Source organism: Somniosus microcephalus, chromosome 28, assembly GCF_052327205.1.
Source record: "Somniosus microcephalus isolate GS21.2 chromosome 28, FLI_Smic_1.0, whole genome shotgun sequence".
NCBI classification, from domain to species: Eukaryota; Metazoa; Chordata; class Chondrichthyes; order Squaliformes; family Somniosidae; genus Somniosus; species Somniosus microcephalus.
In genome coordinates, this window is record NC_141014.1 from 17,847,896 (window position 1) to 17,869,986 (window position 22,091).

Here is a 22,091-nt window from a genome sequence, read left to right on the forward strand (position 1 = left end):
ACTGGCCCCTGCTGGAACTGTGAGTCAATGTGCGTTTGGTCAGGCAGGGACTGGGCTCAGTCCTTCTATTGTCGCTTTTTAAAAAATGTTGCTGTGGCAGGGCAGAGGTGTAGCTGAGAACTTGGAACGTTGTATTTTCGCCACTACTTCCTCTCTCTGTTGAGGAGGGAAGAACTTTCAGCGGTCGAACTCCGAATTATTCCCGAGTTAGGAGTCTGCTCTGCCAGTTGTGTCTTTATTTGAAGTATGAGCCTTCGATGGAAGTATCAAATGATGGGTATATGGAGTTAGGTCAAAGATCAGCCATAGTCTCATTGAATAGCGGAACAGGCGTGAGGCAAAAATGGCCTCTTGTGTATGTGAATCAGATTGTGTTCTGGTTACCCCCTATTTAACAGCAAACTTAAAATGGTTGGAGACCAATTTTTATTTTTTTAAGTTCTGGACTTAATTTAATAAATCTCATTATTCTACATTACAACAGTGACTACACTTCAAAAAGTACTTCATTGGCTGTAAAGCGCTTTGGGACGTCCGGTGGTCGTGAAAAGCGCGATAGAGATGCAAGTCTTTCTTTCTTGCTTCCTTGTTTCCTTTCTTAAAGTTCGGTAATGGCTTGGCTGTTTTTATTCTGTGAAATAGTTTATCCGCTGTATTGAAATCAGGACTAGCTCCTGCTCCAACTTTCCCAGGATCCCAAGCCTTCCTTGCTTCCCTCTGTCTTCCAATCCTCCTGCCATCTCTGGTGGCTTTTAAAACCCAAGGTTGGTGTCGGCTATATCGCGGTCTCTCTTAACTTCTCTCTTCTTCACTCCTTCATGGGCCCATGCCCTTTGTCCTGCGTTTCTCACTAACGGGGGAGTAAATTCCTGTTCTCCCTCTCTCTCTATTGAAAGTATTAGGTGGAGAGTCTGAGGGGAGCTTTTAAACTAAATCTAAATACAGCAGATCTAAAAGAAAGACTTGCATTTATATAGCACCTTTCACAACCTCAGGACGTCCCAAAGCGCTTCACAGCCAACGAAGTACATTTAAAAGTGTAGTCACTGTTGTAATGTAGGAAACGCGGCAGCCAATTGCGCACAGCAAGCTCCCACAAACAGCAATGTGACAATGACCAGATAATCTGTTTGTGATGTTGATTGAGGGATAAATATTGGCCCAGGACACCGGGGATAACTCCCCTGCTCCTCTTCGAAATAGTGCCGCGGGATCTTTTATGTCCACCCGAGAGAGCAGACGGGGCCTCGGTTTAACTCCCTCAGTGCTGCACTGGGGTGTCAGCCTTGATTTTTGTGCTCAAGTCTCTGGAGTGGGTCTCTGAACCCACAACCTGGTTTAAAAGGTGCCACAGTGGAGCGTAAATATAGAGGGTATGCACTGAATTCAAGCTCAACTTGTGGCACCGTGCTGGGTTTGGACAAAAAAAAACACCGCCCTTACAAACAGGAACAGGAAATCTCTTCCTCATTCATTTGATGAGATGAAGATTGGGCATTAATTTTCACAGGTTGCATAATGACTATAATGCTGGCGTTCTCAAACCTGGACATGACTCACAGGAAACCAGCCTGAATGTAAGGATGTGGTATTTTTTTTTAAAGTAGTTTTTGAATCATTTTGAGTTATAATTGCCAGGCTGCCTGCTTAACTCTTGTGTAAAATTTTGACGGTGCACTGTATAAATATGGCAGTTTTGGTGAATTTGTGACCCGTTTTACTCTGTACTCTGACCGAATTTCATATTCGCCACGTGTTGAATTTTTCTTTACCTTTCCTCCACCACTGCACTGAACACAAATCACCAAACTCGGATGTCTTGAGCGGAGTGTGATTTTCACTTTAAACCTGCCCTGAGCAGCTCGCCTGCTTAATGCGTTGTGTCGACTTGCTGCACAGTAGAATGCGGGTTAGAGCCCGAGATTTCTCACTCCTCGAGTTCCTGGGTGAAGATGCTCAGGTAGAACTGTGCCTTCTCTCCACGTGGTGGTAAGGATAGCTGAAGAGTGTGGTGACCCACTTTGTTGTGCATGCTTCAGCTACTGTTTAGAATCATACAGCACAGAAGGAGGCTTTTGGCCCATCGTGCTCTCCAATTAGTCCCACTCCCCTGCTCTTTCCCCATGGCCCTGCAAATTTTTCAAGTAGTTATCCAATTCCCTTTTGAAAGTTACTGTTGAATCTGCTTCCACCGCTCTTTCAGGCAGCGCATTCCAGATCATCATAACTCGCTGCGTAAAAAATATTGTTCTCCATCTCTCCTCTAGTTCTTTTGCCATTTACTGTAAACCTTAAACCTTAAATGGTTGTATTGGATTGGGTCTGGGAGCAAGTTTCTTGACCGTTGTCTGACCTGAACGCATTGGCTGTCCGGGGAGAAAACGGCAAAACACTGCAAATGCTGAAAATCTGAAACAAAAGCAGAAAATGCTGGAAACACCCCGGCAGATGTGGCAGCATCCATTGAGAAGTCAGTTGATGTTTTGGGTATAAACTCTTCCTCAGAGCCGCCCAGTTCTTGAAAGAAGCGTTTGCACCTGAACGCATCAGCTGACCTGTCTCTCTCCGCAGATGCTGCCTGACCTGTTGAGTGTTTCCAGCATTTTCTGTTTTTTGTGCCTGACTGTTGACTTGTTGAGTGGATGGAGGTGGAATGAAGAGGGAGACGAATAATGCAGATCGAGAAGGTTTTGCCAGTTCAGCTCTTGGTACACATGTCTCTCATTCAGCACGGCATTAGCAGTCTTGCTCTGACAGATTATGGGATGGTGTGAGAAATGGTGAAATGTCATGCTGCCACAGAAGAGGCGCACTTTGAAATTGGTGCTAAGGCCCAATAGTTGGGACAAAGTAGAAAGAAAAGAATGACATGTATTTATATTGCGCCTTTCACGACCACCGGATGTCTCAAAGCACATTTACAGCCAATGAAGTACTTTTGAAGTGTAGTCACTTGTAATGTGGGAAACGCAGCAGCCAATTTGCACACAGCAAGCTCCCACAAACAGCAATGTGATAATGACCAGATCATCTGTTTTAGTGATGTTGATTGAGGGATAAATATTGGCCCCAGGACACCGGGGAGAACTCCCCTGCTCTTCTTTGAAATAGTGCCATGGGATCTTTTACGTTCACCTGCGAGAGCAGACGGGGCCTCGGTTTAACGTCTCATCCAAAAGACGGCACCTCCGACAGTGCAGCACTCCCTCAGCGCTGCACTGGGTGTCAGCCTCGATTTTTGTGCTCAAGTCTCTGGAGTGGGCACTTTGAACCCACAACCTTCTGACTCCGAGGCGAGGGTGCTACCCACTGAGCCACAACTGACACTAGAGAGAACTTTACTCTGCATTGACCTGTGCTTTGTATGTCTCGAAGCAGCTATGGATTCCTGAGTGGAAAGTGTTCTACACCCCGGTACTGCCATGACCCATCCATTCAATGAGCACAAACTCCAGGAGAAATACTGCTGGAGCAGGCGAGACGGTTCGGGGTGGAGATGATTTTGCAAACCATCAGTGAAAATTATTGAAATCGCCTCAACCTGGCGATGTGCTACATGACCGAAGCACCCACCCTTCAGCCTGTATCATTGTGTAGCACGTATACAAGTGGAGTTAATGCGGGCAGTTGTATTCTCTTTGGTAGTGCCTTTTGTTATGGTCGACAGTGACGCAGGGATCTCGGGATTGACTAAAGACTGTGTGTGGATGGAACATAGGAACAGGACTTGACCATTCAACCCCTTGAGTCTGTCCCACCATTCAGTTGGATCATGGCTGATCTGTATCTTAACTCCACATTCCCGACTTGGTCCCCTTGCCCAACAAAAATCTATCTCTCTCAGTTTTGAATTTTTCAATTGACTAATGCAACAGCTCTTTGGGGGGAGAGAGTTCCAGATTTCCACCACCCTTTGTGTGAAGAAGTGCTTCCTGACATCACCCCTGAGCGGCCTGGCTCTAATTTTAAGTTTCTGCCCCCTTGTTCTGTACTCCCCCCTCCCCGCCCCACCTGAGGTAATAGTTTCTCTCTCTCTACCCTATCAAACCCTTTAATCATCTTAAACACCTCAATTAGATCACCCCCTTAATCCTCTATACTCGAGGGAATTTAGAAGAATGAGAGGGGATCTTATTGAAACATATCAGATACTGAGGGGGCTCGACAAGGTAGATGCAGAGAGGATGTTTCCCCTCGTGGGGAAATCTAGAACTTGGGGGCACAGTCTCAGAATAAAGGGTCGCCCTTTTAGAACTGAGATGAGGAGGAATTTCTTCTCTCAGAGGGTCGTAAATCTGTGGAATTCTCTGCCCCAGAGAGCCGTGGAGGCTGGGTCATTAAATACATTTAAGGTGGAGATAGACAGATTTTTGCAAGATTAGGGAGTGAAGGGTTATGGGGAGCGGGCAGGGAAGTGGATTTGAGCCCAAGATCAACCATGATCTTATTGAATGGTGGAGCAGGCTCGAGGGGCCAAGTGGCCTATTCCTGCTCCTATTTCTTATGTAATACAAGCCTAGTCTATGCAGCCAGTATAGAATATTAAGGGTTTGGTAGTTTGTATTCCAGTTGACTTATTTTTATAGATGTGGGAAAAGAAAATGTTTATTTTTCTGCTTTTGGATTACCCAGTGCCCTTCAACATCTGCAGCGGAGGGTGAGTGACCAGTCTGCTTCCAGCCTTCTGCCGCTGGCCGGGTGGGGGGGAAACGCCAGTAAAGCCAACCCTCTTCACACTCCAAGGTGAGGTGCTGCTACCTCACAGCAACTAAGCTGAGATTGGGAAATGGGTGGACGTGTGAGCCTGTGTCCGTGATGGTGAGTGCTGCACCACTGTCCCAGCAGAATCTAGCTTCAGCCCTGCCCTCAGCAGCAGCGTTGGGAAAATTCACTACTTCGAGTTCCTGTTTGTCACAACCAAAATATTTAAAGCGCACCTTCAAATGAGGCTAAAACGAAACTCCTTTAATGTTTGACCATTGTTTTTATTTTGAAACATTATAAAATTCCCCGAGTTGAAGTAGTATTGTCGAACCACAATTGACAGTGCACAGTCCTGCCACGTGCATACACACTAATACATCGCGTTGTTCTGTGCTACTCTGCAGCTACTTTCGTTCCTGTCCCCAGCAACTTTGAATACATCTTACAGTATTGACACAATCTGCTAATCATCGTAACTGGTTCACTAATGTCCTTTAGGGAAAGAAACCTGCCCCCTTACCCGGTCTGACCTATATGTGACTCCTGAGTCAGAAGGCCGTGGGTTCAAGTCCCACTCCAGAGACTTGAGCACAGGCATCTAGGCGGACACTCCAGCGCAGTGCTGAGGGAGTGCAGCACTGTCGGAGGTGCTGTCTTTCGGATGAGATGTTAAACCGAGGCCCCCTCTGCCCCCTCAGGTGGATGTAAAAGATCCCATGGTACAATTTTGAAGAAGAGCAGGGGAGTTCTCCCCGGTGTCCTGGCCAATATTTATCCTTCAATCAACATCACTAAAACAGAATATCTGGTTATTATCACATTGCTGCTTGTGGGAGCTTGCTGTGCACAAATTGGCTGCCGCGTTTCCTACATTACAACAGTGACTACACTTCAAAATGTACTTCATTGACTAACGCGCTTTAGGACCTCCGGTGATCATGAAAAGTCCCACACCATCGTGGTTGACTCTTAACTGCCCTCTGAAATGGCCTAGCAAGCCCCTCAGTTGTATCAATCCACTACAAAAAAGGATGAGAAGCACTGTGGGAGCACCTTCACCAAGCGGACTGTGGCGGTTCAAGGTGGCGGCTCACCACCACCTTCTCGTGGGCAATTAGGGATGGGCAATAAATGCTGGTCTTGCCAGCTACGCCTAAATCCCAAAAAATGAATTTCAAAAACACACAAAGAATGCATGTAGGATTACCAAGCATCTGGATTTAATCAAACAATGAGAAAGTAGTGCTTATTATTCAGCAGTTTGTGTTCTTTTTGCAGGAGGAAGTGAGATGCCCTCCAGCGAGTTATGTAATTATTTTTACTTCAGTATTTTACAGTGGAGGGTAATTTGGTTCAGAGGGTAAATGCACTGAGGTTATGTTCCCAGCGGGGAGCTGTTCTCACAGGGTGTGTGGTTCGGAGAGAGGGCCGGAGCGTTGTCGTGCCAGCTCTCTGACTCCCTTCAAGCACTGCTCCCAGCCGGGAGCGCAACATTGGCAAATTCGTCCCTTGGGGAGCCAAGATTTGATGCTTCATAATATGGCAGCAGATAGCACATAACTTAAGGCTTAGTCTTTTCCAACTTGAATGTACTTGATGAATCAAGATCGAAGTGGAGTGAGTTAGCTTGGGTACAGACAGTTGAAATTCTAGCTCCGTGTATACTGGAAATGTATTCCCATTCAGTCACAGATTTATCCTTCGCTGGTATGTGCCAGTCTAAGTGTGCAGTAGTTCCATTCATGTTCCCACCCTCCCCTCTATAATGCAGCACCTTGGCTCACAGCACTGCTTTTCCCATGAGCCACAGTTAGCCACCTTTAACCTCACTGAGGTGGCCTTTTCCCCCCAAACCCAAGAAATGTTTCCCTCTAATGCAGAGGTGCACACAATGTTATTAAAAGTCATAATCTGAGCAATAACCTGCGTCGTGATCTACCATAAAATGCAATTTTTTAAAAACTATTATTCCAATCTTTTTTGCGTTTGAGCTGTTGGGCTCTGAATTGAGGCGCACGGACACATCCATGAGCACCAGGCCGGCTGTAGACCATAGATAGGGAAGCGGGCCACAGCTGACCCCCCTGGGGCTGTGTACTGAGCATCACTCGCGTAATGAAGCCATTGCTTGGGAGCATAGCCACTGTTCTTTGGTGACAGAAGTCGCCAAAGTCTGTCTTTATTATAGAGGGATTTTTTACTTATTATTTTGGGGGAGATTGTGAATCCCTTCTTTTTGCATTCCTTTGAAAACTGAAAAACAGTTTCTTTGGCGGTTAATCTTGAGGGCTTTTCTCTTTCTCTCTTGATGTAAAGCCAACTCAGCAAAATACTGTAGTCAAGAGGAGATGGGTCAAGATGGACAGCTTTTAGGTCTAAGGTTAAGTATTTTTTGACATAATAAAATTCACTACGCACTTGGTTTGAGTATAAAGCAAGGCTTTAATCAACTTGTTTCAGAACATGGAGGTCGAGTTGTACTTCACTAGTTCCTATCTTACAAAATGTCCCTGGAAAGCTGGGCCCACGCCCGAGTATTTATACTCCTTGGACGGCGCCACCAGCTGGCCGTCCAGCGTTATTTCATGAGTAGTTTCTTTATGATGATGAGATTTATAACATTTTTCATGTGAGCAGTGGAGACCAAAGGTGCTTGGACGCCCAGCCAGCCCGAGTTTCTCATCGTACTGTATCCTCAATAGATTGGAGGTTTTATACAGAGGGTTCCACCCATGATTTTTGCAGTCCCTTGACAGGAACTTTTGAAACTTGATTCCATTGGAGTGGCTGATTTATATGAGGTTTGAGCAAATGGCGTCTCAGTGTATCGGCACCTGCAGCATTCAGTCGTTACAGCCTCTGAGCTGGAAAGCAGCTGGTTCTAGCGGTGCACTGTACTACGCCGTGCTGGTTTTTAAAAGTGGATTTTGTCTGCTTTCCCCTTTCTTCTCGTTGGCTTGAATCTGTGCCACAGACCCGCAGCCATTAGTGGGTGATGCAGGGGTGAACATGCTCTGCATTCTCCTGCACCTGCCTAGTGTAACGTAACCAGTAAAATGCAAGTAAAGTGTGTCCTGCTCTTCGCTTCCCTCCCCCAAGCTTAAATCTCAATCCAGATCACCTCGAGGTGAAGTGCCAGAGCTACATGCTTCATTCTGCCCGGGATTTGGTACAATTATAAGGGAAAGTAACTATTTACTAAGTACTTGAGACATGGACCATGTACAGCAGGCACCTCAAAGCACTGGAGAGGTACCACCAACGCTGCCTCCGCAAGATCCTGCAAATCCATTGGCAGGATAGGCGCACCAACGTCAGTGTTCTTGCTCAGGCCAACATCCCCAGCATCGAAGCTTTGACCACGTTCGATCAGCTCCGATCGACGGGTCACATTGTCCGCATGCCCGATACGAGACTCCCAAAACAAGCGCTCTACTCGGAGCTCCGGCACGGCAAGAGAGCCCCAGGTGGGCAGAGGAAATGCTTCAAGGACACCCTCAAAGCCTCCTTGAAAAAGTGCAACATCCCCACCGACACCTGGGAATCCCTGGCCCAAGACCGCACAAAGTGGAGGAGAAGCACCGAACACCTCGAATCTCTTCGCCGGGAGCAAACGCAAACAACGCAAGGAGCGCACGTCAACCCAAGCACCCCACCCACCCGCCCCTTCAACCACTGTCTGCCCCACCTGTGACAGAGACTGTAGGTCCCGCATTGGACTCATCAGTCACCTGAGAACGATTTTTTTTTTAATGTGGAAGCAAGTCATCCTCGGTTCCGAGGGGCTGCCTAAGAAGAGAAGACTAAGTACTTGACCATCAAGTTTCCCCATTTTTAAAACAATATTCTGTAATTATTTACAGGATTCTGCAGTGGCACTCTGTCAAGATAGATTTCAGGGAGAACATAATATCACAGCTGATTGTCAACCTCAACTCCACTTTCCATACCCCTCGATTCCACTAGAGTCCAAAAATCTATCTATCTCAGCCTTGAATATGCTCAACGACTCGGCATCCACAACCCTCTACCCCACCCCACAGCTGTTAAAAACTCTCATCTGCACAATAGTCCTCTCTATACCTGACTTCTCCAACCATTCCTTGCCAGCCTTCCCCCCTGCACAACTTCCAGTGTTCAAAACTCTGCCACCATCATGCTACCCTGTACTGAGACCCACTCCTCCATCTCGCCTGTCCGGACTGACCTTCACTAACTTGCTATGTCTATTTTAAAATCCTCATCCTCGGATATTGATTCCCCCGTACCTCTACAATCCCCTCCACTCCTCTAACTCTGATGTGCATCTTTTCCACCCTGCTCATCGCCACTGCACTCCATCACTGGCAGAACTTTCAGTCTTGCGGTCTCTCATTCTCATCCTAAACCCATCTTCTTTGGTACATCTCTTATTATCTTCAAAAATCTCCTCAGACGCTACCTGCTTCACCAACTTGTTACATCAAAAGAATGAGGATCTCCCGTCCGATCTCCAAGAAATTGAACATGGCTGCGTATTGACCCAGGTCTCTCTTGAGTATTAGCTGATGCTTTTTAAGGTGTGAGAAAAAGCAAACTCTGATTCCAAAGCGCTTCCTGATCTTCCCCAGTGCTCAGGATCAAACATGGCATTGATGTGAATGAAATAGGATTAAAAGGGAAGTGCTGGAAATACATAGCCATTCAGTCAGTGTCTGAAAAGGGGAAATGTTTTGGGTATAAACCTTGGCCAACTCATTATGACAGAATGTCTGAGTGGCAGGCCATGTATATGCACACTTGTGTATATAAATAGCAGCCCACATGAATGAATTGAAGCTTGCTGGGTGAAATCTATTGTTAACATCATACTGTATTAACCTTACTGCTAAAGTTCTGCCACCTGCATCGAAATACATGATTTGTTGGGTTAAGAAAACCGATATCGTCCCGGAAACCAGCTCCACTTGATGGAGGTGAACTTTCCACCGCCTACTTCCACCTTCATCGCCCGTCTCCGCTCCTGCCTCAGCCCATCCGCTACTGAACCCTTCATCCATGTTTTTGTTAGCTCCAGACTAGACCATTCCCATGCTCTCCTGGCCAGCCAGCCATCCAACTTCAATCCTCCATAAACCTGAGCTCATCCAAAGCTCTGCTGCCCGTTATCAAGCCCCGTTCACCCATCACCCCTGTGCTCGCTGACCTACATTGGCTCCCGGTGAAGCAACGGCTTGATTTAAAAATTCTCATCCTTGTTTTCAAATCCCTCCATGGCCTCGCCATATCTCTGTAACCTCCTCCAGCCCCACAACCCCCCCCGAGAACTCTGGGTTCCTCTGTTTCTGGCCTCTTGTGCATCCCTGATTTCCTTCATCCCTCCACTGGCGGCCGTGCCTTCAGCTGCCTGGGCCCTAGGCTCCGCAATTCCCTCCCTAAACCCCTCTCTCTTTCTTTCTCCTCCTTTTAAGCTGCTCCTTAAAACCTACCTCTTTGACCAAGCTTTTGGTCATCTGCCCTAGTATCTCCTTATGTGGCTCGGTGTCACGTATTGTATGATGACGCTCCTGTGAAGCACCTTGGGGCGTTTTACCGCGTTTGAAGTGCGATATAAATGCAAGGATTTTGTTGTTGTTACAATTTAACTTTCTCTCTCTTGCAGCTCTGAAGAGTCCTGCTGCATTTCACGAACAGAGGAGAAGCTTGGAGAGGGCACGGGTAAGCAGCTTTAACGTGGATTTTTAAATCTTCCTCTTTTTGAGTTTTTTTGTTTTGCCTCTACACAGTCTAGAAGGGTGGCAAGGACCAGTTGTACGAGGCGGAAAATACTTGTTTGGAGAATTGAACCCCTCTCGTTGTAAAAATCGCCATTGGAAAGTCCCTCCCACCCACGAGCAGAAACACAATAAACCTTTAGAATTAAAAAAAAAGTCAAGCAAATGTACGTTCAATCTTGAAAATTCCCCTTTGCACCAAAAAAATGTATTTAAACACATTTGAGTGAAAATTAATTCCTTTGCTTAAAGTATAATCTAGGCAGGCTCTTGGGAGTCACTGGGCAGAATTTTCCGATTCCTATTGCACCAACAGGTCCCAGAAACTGCGGGCAACTTAATTGGAAAGTTGAGGGCAGTGCGCCTATATTTTTCTGATGAATAGCTTGTTGCATGACACCCTTTGGTGATGTGGGGTGTTGGAAAATTCTGCTCACTGTGTCTTAAAAATAAAAATAAAACCTACAATAGACTTTAAAAACTTATATTCTGGTCCCAGGGTCCACCTGGATTTGTGGCGATAAACTGCACTGTAATGAATAGCGCAGGAAGCCGGCAATGGGCTAGTTTATAAAAGGTTTATTTTACGGTATAGTGAAGAATGAGAGTGGCCCTACCGCACGCGTGCGTATGATTTACAAGGATGATACCACACACGCGCACAGGCACAGGGGGCGCGCTCACAGGCACAGGGGGCGCGCTCACAGGCACAGGGGGCGCGCTCACAGGCACGGGGGCGCGCTCACAGACACAGGCGCTCACAGACACCAGAACTGAGACCATACTCTCTGTAAACAGGCTGGGGCTCGTTTCTCTAGAGTCGAAGATGAGGGGTGACCTGATAGAGGCCTTTAAAATTATGTAGGGGTTCGATAGGGTAAACGTAGAGAAGATGTTTCCACTTGTGGGCAAGTCCAAAACTAGGGGCCATCAATGTAAGATAGTCACTAACAAATCCAATAAGGAATTCGGGAGAAACTTCTTTACCCAGAAGGGTGGGAAGATCCTCTTGTGGAGCATAAACACTAGCATAGACTAGTTGGGCCGAATGGCCTGTTTCTGTGCTGTAAATTAAATCGTGTTATCACGTTCCACTCGTCGCCCAGAGCAGATCTTGAGCACACTGCGTACACATTTCACACGAAGTTACAATAGTCCCATTCAGATGGTGGTGGCCACGCCTGAAACCTGTGCATTATGGGATGAAGAAAAAGAGCTCTTTAACTGACTGGAAACTAAGATGAAGCTCAAAAGACCCATTCGTTTTTGCAGTGCAGATATTTGTGAAGACACAAGCTGCCCTCGGTGATGAAGTTAATAACAGCGAAGCAAAGCACCACTTGGCACCACCTTGTCAGGAAGGGATCTTGGGGCTGGTAGCCAATGTTCCCTATAGAAAAATAGGAGCAGGAGTAGGCCATTTGGCCCTTCGAGCCTGCTCCGCCATTCAATGAGATCATGGCTGATCCTCTATCTCAATACCATATTCCCGCTCTCTCCCCATACCCCTTGATGCCTTTTGTGTCTAGAAATCTATCTATCTATCTCCTTCTTAAATATATTCAGTGACTTGGCCTCCACAGCCTTCTGTGGTAGAGAGTTCCACAGGTTCACCACCCTCTGAGTGAAGACATTTCTCCTCATCTCAGTCCTAAATGTCCTACCCCATATCCTGAGACTGTGACCCCTCGTTCTAGAGCCCCTAGCCAGGGGAAACATCCTCCCTGCATCCAGTCTGTCTAGCCCTGTCAGACTTTTATACGTTTCAATGAGATCCCCTCTCATTCTTCTAAACTCTAGTGAATACAGGCCTAGTCGACCCAATCGCTCCTCATACGACAGTCCTGCTATCCCAGGAATCAGTCTGGTGAACCTTCGCTGCACTCCTTCTATGGCAAGTATATCCTTTCTTAGGTAAGGAGACCAAAACTGCACACAGTACTCCAGGTGTGGCCTCACCAAGGTCCTGTATAACTGTAGTAAGACATCCTTGCTCCTGTACTCAAATCCTCTTGCAATGAAGGCCAACATACCATTTGTCTTCCTAACTGCTTGCTGCACCTGCATGTTTTCTTTCAGTGATGACACTGTTTAAGCTGCATGGCTGCGCAGCGCTCCAGGGGTCCCACGCAGCCGGTGAGCCGGCTTTTAAATTGGAAAAAAACGCTCATGCGGGGATTTGTTCCTGGTCGCTACTTATCCCATCCGGCATCTGAAAGTTGAGGTGAACTTTATTCTTTTAGTTTGCTCCGTTATGACCTGCTTTTTAACTGAAAGAAAAGATGCTCAAAATGCCTTGCAAAATTAAGACTTTGAAATGCTCGCCGCTCTGTTCAGTCCACAGAAGTGTCGTAGAAACATAGAAGATAGGAGCAGGAGTAGGCCATTCGGCCCCTCGAGCCTGCTCCACCATTTAATGAGCTCATGGCTGACCATCCAAGTTCAGTACCCTGTCCCTGCTTTCTCCCCATATCCCTTGATCCCTTTAGCCTCAAGAAATATATCTAACTCCTTCTTGAATATATTTAATGAATTGGCCTCAACTGCCTTGTGTGGTAGAGAATTCCACAGGTTCACCACTCTCTGGGTGAAGAAATTCCTCCTCATCTCAGTCCTAAATGGCTTACCCCTTATCCTTAGACTGTGACCCCTGGTTCTTGACTCCCCTGCCATCGGGAACAGCCTTCCTGCATCCAGTCTGTCTAGTCCTGTTAGAATTATATAAGTTTCAATGAGATCCCCTCTCATTCTTCTAAACTCCAGCGAGTATAAGCCCAATCGACCCAATCTCTCCTCATACGTAATTCCTGCCATCCCAGGTATCAGCCTGGTGAATCTTCACTGCACTCCTTCCATGGCAAGAACATCCTTCCTCAGATAAGGCGACCAAAACTGCACACAATATTGCGCTATAGCGGGGCAGGATGACCTGCTGTGGCCTCAAGAGTTTGTAACTGAACACTCTACCATGGAGACAACATCTGAGCGAGTAAATCAGCAAGCGATTGGAACCGGGGAGAGCGCTGGTACAGTCGAGTTCTCTCGATGCTGCCTACCCCTACCAAAACGAGAGCTGTGCGCAGACATAATGGACCTCCTGGATTCCCAATGTAACCATTTTCTTTTATTTTTTAAAAATACAGACTGAGGACTATTTAAAAAGAAAGATCCGATTACGTCCGGAGAGAGCAGAGTTGGTCAGAATGCACATACTTGAAGGTAAGGTGTACCAGATGATCGAGTTACGGTTTTGCTGCTGGAGAACAGATTTGTAGTAATGTTTGAAATGGACTGTGGTGTGAATTCTACAGGCTGGAACGCACTGAAAATAATCTGTAAACAAGACGGGCAGGATTTTTAAAAAAAATCTGTGGTTTTAAAATTCGACTTCAACATTTGTAATTTTGTCCTGTGGACAATTCGAGGTTCCCAATTTGGCTTCTGAAAGCACTTGTCCATTTAGGAGAGTGAGATGGGTGGCACAGTGATACTGTGGCATCTCCAAAAAGCTGTTGAGAGTGGAGGGGTCAATTGAAAATTTCAAAAACTGACATTGGTAGATTTTTGTTAGGTTATTGAGGGTTACGGAACCGAGGCAGGTAAAGGGAGTTGAGATGCAGATCAGCCATGCTCTAATTGAATGGCAGAACAGGCTCGAGGGGCTGAATGGCCTCCTCCTGTTCTTATCTACTGCTACAGAGGCCTTTGTTGCAGTCTGAATTAATGTGAATTGTAGATGGAAAGCCCATTGAAGCCGATCGCAGTGCAACAGCTGTATGATTGCCCAACCAGCCAATGAGGCAGTGTTTGGAGCTGGGCTTATAGAGTCGGTTGTTCTTTATAGATTTAGTTGAACCAAGTCTCTTAAATATAGCAACAGCCACCATGTCGAAGTTTACATTTTAAGACTCGTTCCCGCACACAGTGGTGGGCAACTGATGCGAGGAGTCACCTTCACCGTTCACTTGTTAGTTTTGCATCGAAGCTAAGCCCCTTGCTGTAGTCTTCTGATACTAAAATCACTATTAAAATGTAGCTTCTTTGCAAAATTAACAAAGTAGTTTGTTTTTTTTAAATACTGGGCTGGATCTTGCTGGAAAAATAAGGGTGTGTTAGCGACGCACACCGTTATTGATGTGCGAATCAGCCAGCTAGTCCAGGGGATTAAGAGATACGGTGCGAGTTGCTAATCTTGCCAGTCGATTCACCCTTGGCCTCAACTGCTATTTATAGAACTTTTGCTGGATTTGCACATTAATTGCCTGTTAAGCTCGCCACAGAAAGTTAGGGCTGGTAATTAACAGCGTAAGTACCTTTTTAATGATGTGATAATTGTTAATGCAATGCCAATCAACCTCTCTGGCCCAGAAATTGAGCAGCTTGGAACTGTGGAGTCTCATTCTTCAGGTGGTAAATTGTTCTGAAGAGATTTTTTAAATGTCATTTAAAATTTTTCCCCTTACTTTTCCTTTTGTCTTTGTTCTCTCAATCCAATCTCTCTTTCCCTTTGTTATTTCTCTTTCTGTACCTGATTTGACTCTAATTCACCCTCCTCCTTTCTTTCTTGATCCTTAAATCTCATTGGTTCTGCCGTTTAGATTGCCCCCTTGCCTCAGCATCTTGCAGCACGTCACGACGCAAATCTTTTTTGAGCTGATGGATACAGAAAACAGTCACCACAAGATGCCCTGCTCCAGTAAAATCCAGCCCTATATTCCTGTTCTGATCCCCCCCATAGTGCTCTGCGCAGCCCCTTCCTTTGTGTGACAGCACATTAAGTTCAGCTGAAATGAACTGGAAGGGATTTTGTGGACATAAAAAGAATTTGCCCATTCTACTTCATACAGTGGAATGAACAGCAACCAATTGTGAAGAGAAAGCAATTTTTTTTTCAACACTTCCACTCAGACATTGGCAATCGGTGGTCGGTATGCACCTCTGCATTGCTGATGAGCTGTGCGCTGGCCAATGTCGAAGGGAATGTAGCCCAGCAGGACTGCACTGACACGGGAGGTTGGCATTGCACTGCCGAGTTCTATTTACCATTTTCCGCCGGGACTGGAAACGAATGAGAAGCTCTTCAACCTTCCCACAGTACGCAGCCGCTAAGTGACGAGCTGTCCTGTTTCAAGCTGCCCGATCCCACGGCGACTCTGCTCATTGCAAGAGTTCTTGTCAAAGCTGGCGGGAAGAGGGGAAACCTCTGCAAGACTTCTGTGGCTTTGGCTAGAAAAGCAAAATTAAAAGGGAATTTTTAAAAGAAGCAGTTAAACGAGAAGTGCGCTGTGCTGAATAGTCACGTGATGTTACTGTGATCTCAGTTCTAAAACCCCCTGCCAGAGACAGCATATGTGGAATAAGGATCTTTGGGGAAAGGCCATTAGAGTCAACAAGCCCGTTCTCTTCTGATCCACTGCACCAACTTTTCCCTCAGTCCCATTTCTAAGCAGAAATGCACCCAATTATCCACTAACCTATTTACACAATCTGCTTTAGTGGATTTTGCTGGTAGCTTACTCTGTTACCCTTTTGAACGGAAGAGGTCTGTCTGACTCTGCTCCTTACTCCTAACTTCCTCATTTTAACTTGTCCCCATGAGAACCCTTCACAACAGTGAACAATTCTGTTGCTTTATAATCTTTATATACATAATAATCGAGGATTCCACTTCCCCTTTTAAAGAAAAACCGAAATATAAATAACTCTACTGTGTATTTCCTGCACTATCGACATCCGACAGTGAAAGGCCATGTTCATCCAGGATAGTCTTGATCCCCCAAGTCAAGCTAGATTTGTGTTGCTATAAAGCCTCTTTAAAAAAAAAACCACACAAAGATATAAACACACAGTGGGCTCACAAGCTGACGTGGAAGAACAGACCAGCATAGTTGCTTTACTAAGGATGACTTTTAATTAAAAACACAAGTTCATCTTAAGACACAGGAGTAAGCAACAAAACAAATGGACCTCTTATAAAATTCAGACTGATCATGTCTGACTTGCAATTTAGAAATTTCCCGACTACCCAGTCAAAACTGGACCATCAGACCATCATTTTTCTTCGGCAGCACCTCCGAAACCTGCGACCTCCACCACCTAGAAGGACAAGGGCAGCAGGCGTATGGGAACACCACCACCTCCAAGTTCCCCTCCAGGTCACACACCATCCCGACTTGGAAATATATCGGCCGATCCTTCATCGTCACTGAGTCAAAACCCTGGAACTCCCTCCCTAACAGTACTGTGGGAGCGTCTTCACCACACGGACTGCAGCGGTTCAAGAAGGCGGCTCACCACCACCTTCTCCAGGGCAACTAGGGATGGGCAATAAATGCTGGCCTTGCCAGCGACGCCCACATCCCAGGAACGAATAAAAAAAAAAAAAAACCACAACCGGACTGGTGGCAACTCTGAGGAGGATTAGTGGCATGTGTGATTTGCACATAGTTATTGTCCAGCTCTCCCATCAGGAGGGGGGTGGGGTGCAGGTGGGGGGGAGAATGTAAAGGATACGTGATTCCTTTGGATGGGTGGTAAATGCCAGTAAAAGAACCTATTTATTATCCATTCTCGCTAAATGTCAAAGTTGTTGCCTATTTTTTAGATGTCATATTTTAACAGTAATAATGGAGCCCGCTGTATTACTAACCTACAGCAGTAACGGACCCTGTGGACACTTAGCCCTTTGTTTTAGTGTGCGATGTGTCTGTGCCCTGTACCTAGCTCAGTGGTATGGTGTTCTGGCTTGAAGTGTGAACTACTTGGCCCCGCTCTGGCTTCCCTTCCCTTTCTCCCTCCTCTCCGCAAGGATGGCTACCTTGGCTCACAGATCCATCCAGTAGCTCCCTCAGGTGGTTGTTCAGTGTGTCTGAGCCTGGGCATTGAATGTTGATGCGTGATTCAATCAGGTGGGGCTTTAGCGCCAGAGATTGTGACTGCCCTCTCCTGGGCGTCCGCACATCAGCTGCTTGGATAAAAGAGCTTTACTGGCTGGCAATCTGGGGCAAGACTGTGATCGTTTATTACCCATCTCCCACCCTCCACCACCCCCCCCGGACCTGGGCGGCTGAGACCACCTGTGGAGTCCCTGCACCTGCTTTGGCTGAAGTGGAAACTAAACACCAATCCTGGAACAGACCCGGTCTATGGAGCTCAACGCCGCACGAAGGCAATGCGTTGGCCCATCACCCACTGCTCGGGGGGGGGGGTGGGGATGTACTGGTCTGGCCTCTCAAACCGTCTGCTCTGAATGCCCCTACTGCTATCTTCGCCTGTATTCTCGATTTATTTATTTGCCGTTCTCATTGGCTCCTCTATTTTTGCCGTGTTCTTTTACTCTCTTCTGTTCCTTCCTGTTGTTGTCTTAATTGTACATTGACTTTTTAATCTTTTTAAAGCTCCTGCGGCTTTCTGCCAACGATTTTGTTTTGCGAGCCTGCTTGTGGGGTTTGCTGATATTTAACCCTTTGATTTCTGAATGCCTTTTTCGTTTATTAAAATACGGGCCTTTTTTTTTTGCTTTAGTCAGCCGTCAAAGGCGGCCGTCGTAGTGGAAGCGACGAGGAGCTGGAGAAACAGATTAAAACCGTTTTAAAATTGCCCCTTGTGGATTTGGTTTTTTGATGACCTGCTGTGCAAAGATGCTAATCCGCGCCCATTGTTCCCCATGTAGTGAGCCCCCCCCCCCCCCAGGCCCAGACTGGCTCTTGGGGTTATCGCTCAGCTCAGGCAAGCTGCTCCAAAAACATACACTGAGAAAATGCAGAGACGTTCAACCAGGGTTTGCCTGACCTTGCAGTTTCCGGGTCCAGACTGGCAGTGGTGCAGACCTGGACACAGGCCCACTTTCCTGTTGTCTTGCCCATTGACTTGTCCGGTGGGAGGGTATATTTTTTCCCCCCAGTCTTCAAAGGGTTAAAGTACAGCGTGTTTCTAAGCGGGCTCCACTGCAAAATGCAATGGTATTTTATCTAGTCAATCCAATTTCAGCTTTGTGGTAAAATACTGAGCCTAAGCTGAATTGACTGGATATTTACTGGTGTTGCACAGAGACTTCGGCGGAGCCCTCCCTGCAAGCCACGCAGATGAAGCTGAAGCGGGCAAGGCTAGCTGACGACCTGAACGAGAAGATTGCACAGCGCCCCGGTCCCATGGAGTTGGTGGAGAAGAACATCCTGCCCGTGGACTCCAGTGTCAAAGAGGCCATCATAGGTAAAGGTGGACCAGCTGCTTTAGTAAATGTACTACTCTATCTGTCGGCTGCTCCGCAAGGCAGCAGTCCAACGCAGGGATGTAACTTTTTTTTAACGTCCACCCCCTTTCATGTTCACCAGGTGGGACCACACCAGGGTAGATACTTTATCTGGTGGGACCACACCAGGGTAGATACTTTATCTGGTGGGACCACACCAGGGTAGATACTTTATCTGGTGGGACCACACCAGGGTAGATGCTTTATCTGGTGGGACCACACCAGGGTAGATACTTTATCTGGTGGGACCACACCAGGGTAGATGCTTTATCTGGTGGGACCACACCAGGGTAGATGCTTTATCTGGTGGGGCCACACCAGGGTAGATACTTTATCTGGTGGGACCACACCAGGGTAGATGCTTTATCTGGTGGGACCACACCAGGGTAGATACTTTATCTGGTGGGACCACACCAGGGTAGATGCTTTATCTGGTGGGACCACACCAGGGTAGATACTTTATCTGGTGGGGCCACACCAGGGTAGATGCTTTATCTGGTGGGACCACACCAGGGTAGATACTTTATCTGGTGGGGCCACACCAGGGTAGATGCTTTATCTGGTGGGACCACACTAGGGTAGATGCTTTATCTGGTGGGGCCACACCAGGGTAGATACTTTATCTGGTGGGACCACATCAGGGTAGATGCTTTATCTGGTGGGACCACACCAGGGTAGATGCTTTATCTGGTGGGGCCACACCAGGGTAGATACTTTATCTGGTGGGGCCACACCAGGGTAGATACTTTATCTGGTGGGACCACACCAGGGTAGATACTTTATCTGGTGGGACCACACCAGGGTAGATGCTTTATCTGGTGGGACCACATCAGGGTAGGTGCTTTATCTGGTGGGGCCACACTAGGGTAGATGCTTTATCTGGTGGGGCCACACCAGGGTAGATGCTTTATCTGGTGGGACCACATCAGGGTAGATACTTTATCTGGTGGGGCCACACCAGGGTAGATACTTTATCTGGTGGGGCCACACCAGGGTAGATGCTTTATCTGGTGGGACCACACTAGGGTAGATGCTTTATCTGGTGGGGCCACACCAGGGTAGATACTTTATCTGGTGGGACCACACCAGGGTAGATGCTTTATCTGGTGGGGCCACACCAGGGTAGATGCTTTATCTGGTGGGACCACATCAGGGTAGATGCTTTATCTGGTGGGACCACACCAGGGTAGATGCTTTATCTGGTGGGACCACACCAGGGTAGATACTTTATCTGGTGGGGCCACACCAGGGTAGATACTTTATCTGGTGGGACCACACCAGGGTAGATACTTTATCTGGTGGGACCACACCAGGGTAGATACTTTATCTGGTGGGACCACACCAGGGTAGATGCTTTATCTGGTGGGACCACACCAGGGTAGATGCTTTATCTGGTGGGACCACACTAGGGTAGATGCTTTATCTGGTGGGACCACACCAGGGTAGATGCTTTATCTGGTGGGACCACACCAGGGTAGATGCTTTATCTGGTGGGACCACACCAGGGTAGATGCTTTATCTGGTGGGACCACACCAGGGTAGATGCTTTATCTGGTGGGACCACACCAGGGTAGATGCTTTATCTGGTGGGACCACACCAGGGTAGATGCTTTATCTGGTGGGACCACACCAGGGTAGATGCTTTATCTGGTGGGACCACACCAGGGTAGATGCTTTATCTGGTGGGACCACACCAGGGTAGATGCTTTATCTGGTGGGACCACACCAGGGTAGATGCTTTATCTGGTGGGACCACACTAGGGTAGATGCTTTATCTGGTGGGACCACACCAGGGTAGATACTTTATCTGGTGGGGCCACACCAGGGTAGATGCTTTATCTGGTGGGACCACACCAGGGTAGATGCTTTATCTGGTGGGACCACACCAGGGTAGATGCTTTATCTGGTGGGACCACACTAGGGTAGATGCTTTATCTGGTGGGACCACACCAGGGTAGATACTTTATCTGGTGGGACCACACCAGGGTAGATACTTTATCTGGTGGGACCACACTAGGGTAGATACTTTATCTGGTGGGACCACACCAGGGTAGATACTTTATCTGGTGGGACCACACTAGGGTAGATGCTTTATCTGGTGGGACCACACCAGGGTAGATACTTTATCTGGTGGGGCCACACCAGGGTAGATGCTTTATCTGGTGGGACCACATCAGGGTAGATGCTTTATCTGGTGGGACCACACCAGGGTAGATGCTTTATCTGGTGGGACCACACCAGGGTAGATGCTTTATCTGGTGGGACCACACCAGGGTAGGTGCTTTATCTGCTGGGACCACACCCGGGTAGATGCTTTATCTGGTGGGACCACACCAGGGTAGATACTTTATCTGGTGGGACCACGTCAGGGTAGATACTTTATCTGGTGGGACCACACCAGGTTAGATACTTTATCTGGTGGGACCACACCAGGGTAGATACTTTATCTGGTGGGACCACACCAGGGTAGATGCTTTATCTGGTGGGACCACGTCAGGGTAGATACTTTATCTGGTGGGACCACACCAGGGTAGATGCTTTATCTGGTGGGACCACACCAGGGTAGATGCTTTATCTGGTGGGACCACACCCGGGTAGATACTTTATCTGGTGGGACCACACCAGGTTAGATACTTTATCTGGTGGGACCACACCAGGGTAGATGCTTTATCTGGTGGGACCACACCAGGGTAGATGCTTTATCTGGTGGGACCACGTCAGGGTAGATACTTTATCTGGTGGGACCACACCAGGGTAGATGCTTTATCTGTCCAGAGTTGGCTGATCTCAGACTGTTGATTGGTTGAGGTGTAGCAGCTTGCCCTCAGCATCCTGGGGTTTGAGGGGGGAGGGAATCAACCAAGGGTTTTTGCTCCTGACTCCTGTCGAGCAACTGCAGCTGGAATTATGCACATATCTCCGGGCTCAGGCTGGGCTGACTGGTCCACACCGACACTCGCTGTCGAGTCTCGTGGTTGACCAGTGGCTGATTTGACTAGGACTCCTCCCAGGAGGTGTCGGCCCTTTCAGCAGGAGGGAAAAAATAACAAGGGGGAGAAAGAAATGCATACTCAGCGGAAGCCTCCGCAGCTCTGTTGGATCTTCTCGTATTTCACCACAATGGGATCTATAGGTTTCTCTTAAGTTTCAAACGCAGCACACAAGTGTTCACTTACCAGTCCCGTGCCGCAACTCTCCTGGTGCATAAATAGCTCACGCTAGGGTGCGGTTCTACAGGCGCATTCGGTCCTCTTATCACCTCATCCAAATGGCCGTTCTGCAGGTGTGGACCCAGACGGCAAGTGTAATCAGGCTATTCAACCATAGGACGTCAATAAAATATCGGACCTGCTGTGGTTCGTCCGCCTGGTGCCGTGTCTATC

General features: G+C 47.4%; 1 protein-coding gene across 5 annotated transcripts in view; it reads left to right on the forward strand.

Moving 5' to 3' along the window:
- The window catches only part of LOC147099018 (myocardin-related transcription factor A-like), a 194,055-nt gene that overhangs the window by 126,232 nt on the left and 45,732 nt on the right, over positions 1-22,091 (forward strand). For 4 of the 5 annotated variants that reach the window (XM_085969566.1, XM_085969561.1, XM_085969564.1 and 1 more), the window contains 3 exons: positions 10,346-10,401; positions 13,601-13,676; positions 18,507-18,668. In XM_085969566.1, coding sequence (XP_085825692.1) covers positions 10,346-10,401; positions 13,601-13,676; positions 18,507-18,668 — 294 coding nt within the window. Of the gene's footprint in view, positions 1-10,345; positions 10,402-12,398; positions 12,682-13,600; positions 13,677-18,506; positions 18,669-22,091 lie in introns of those variants that run through there. The other variant, XM_085969565.1, reaches the window with a different exon arrangement.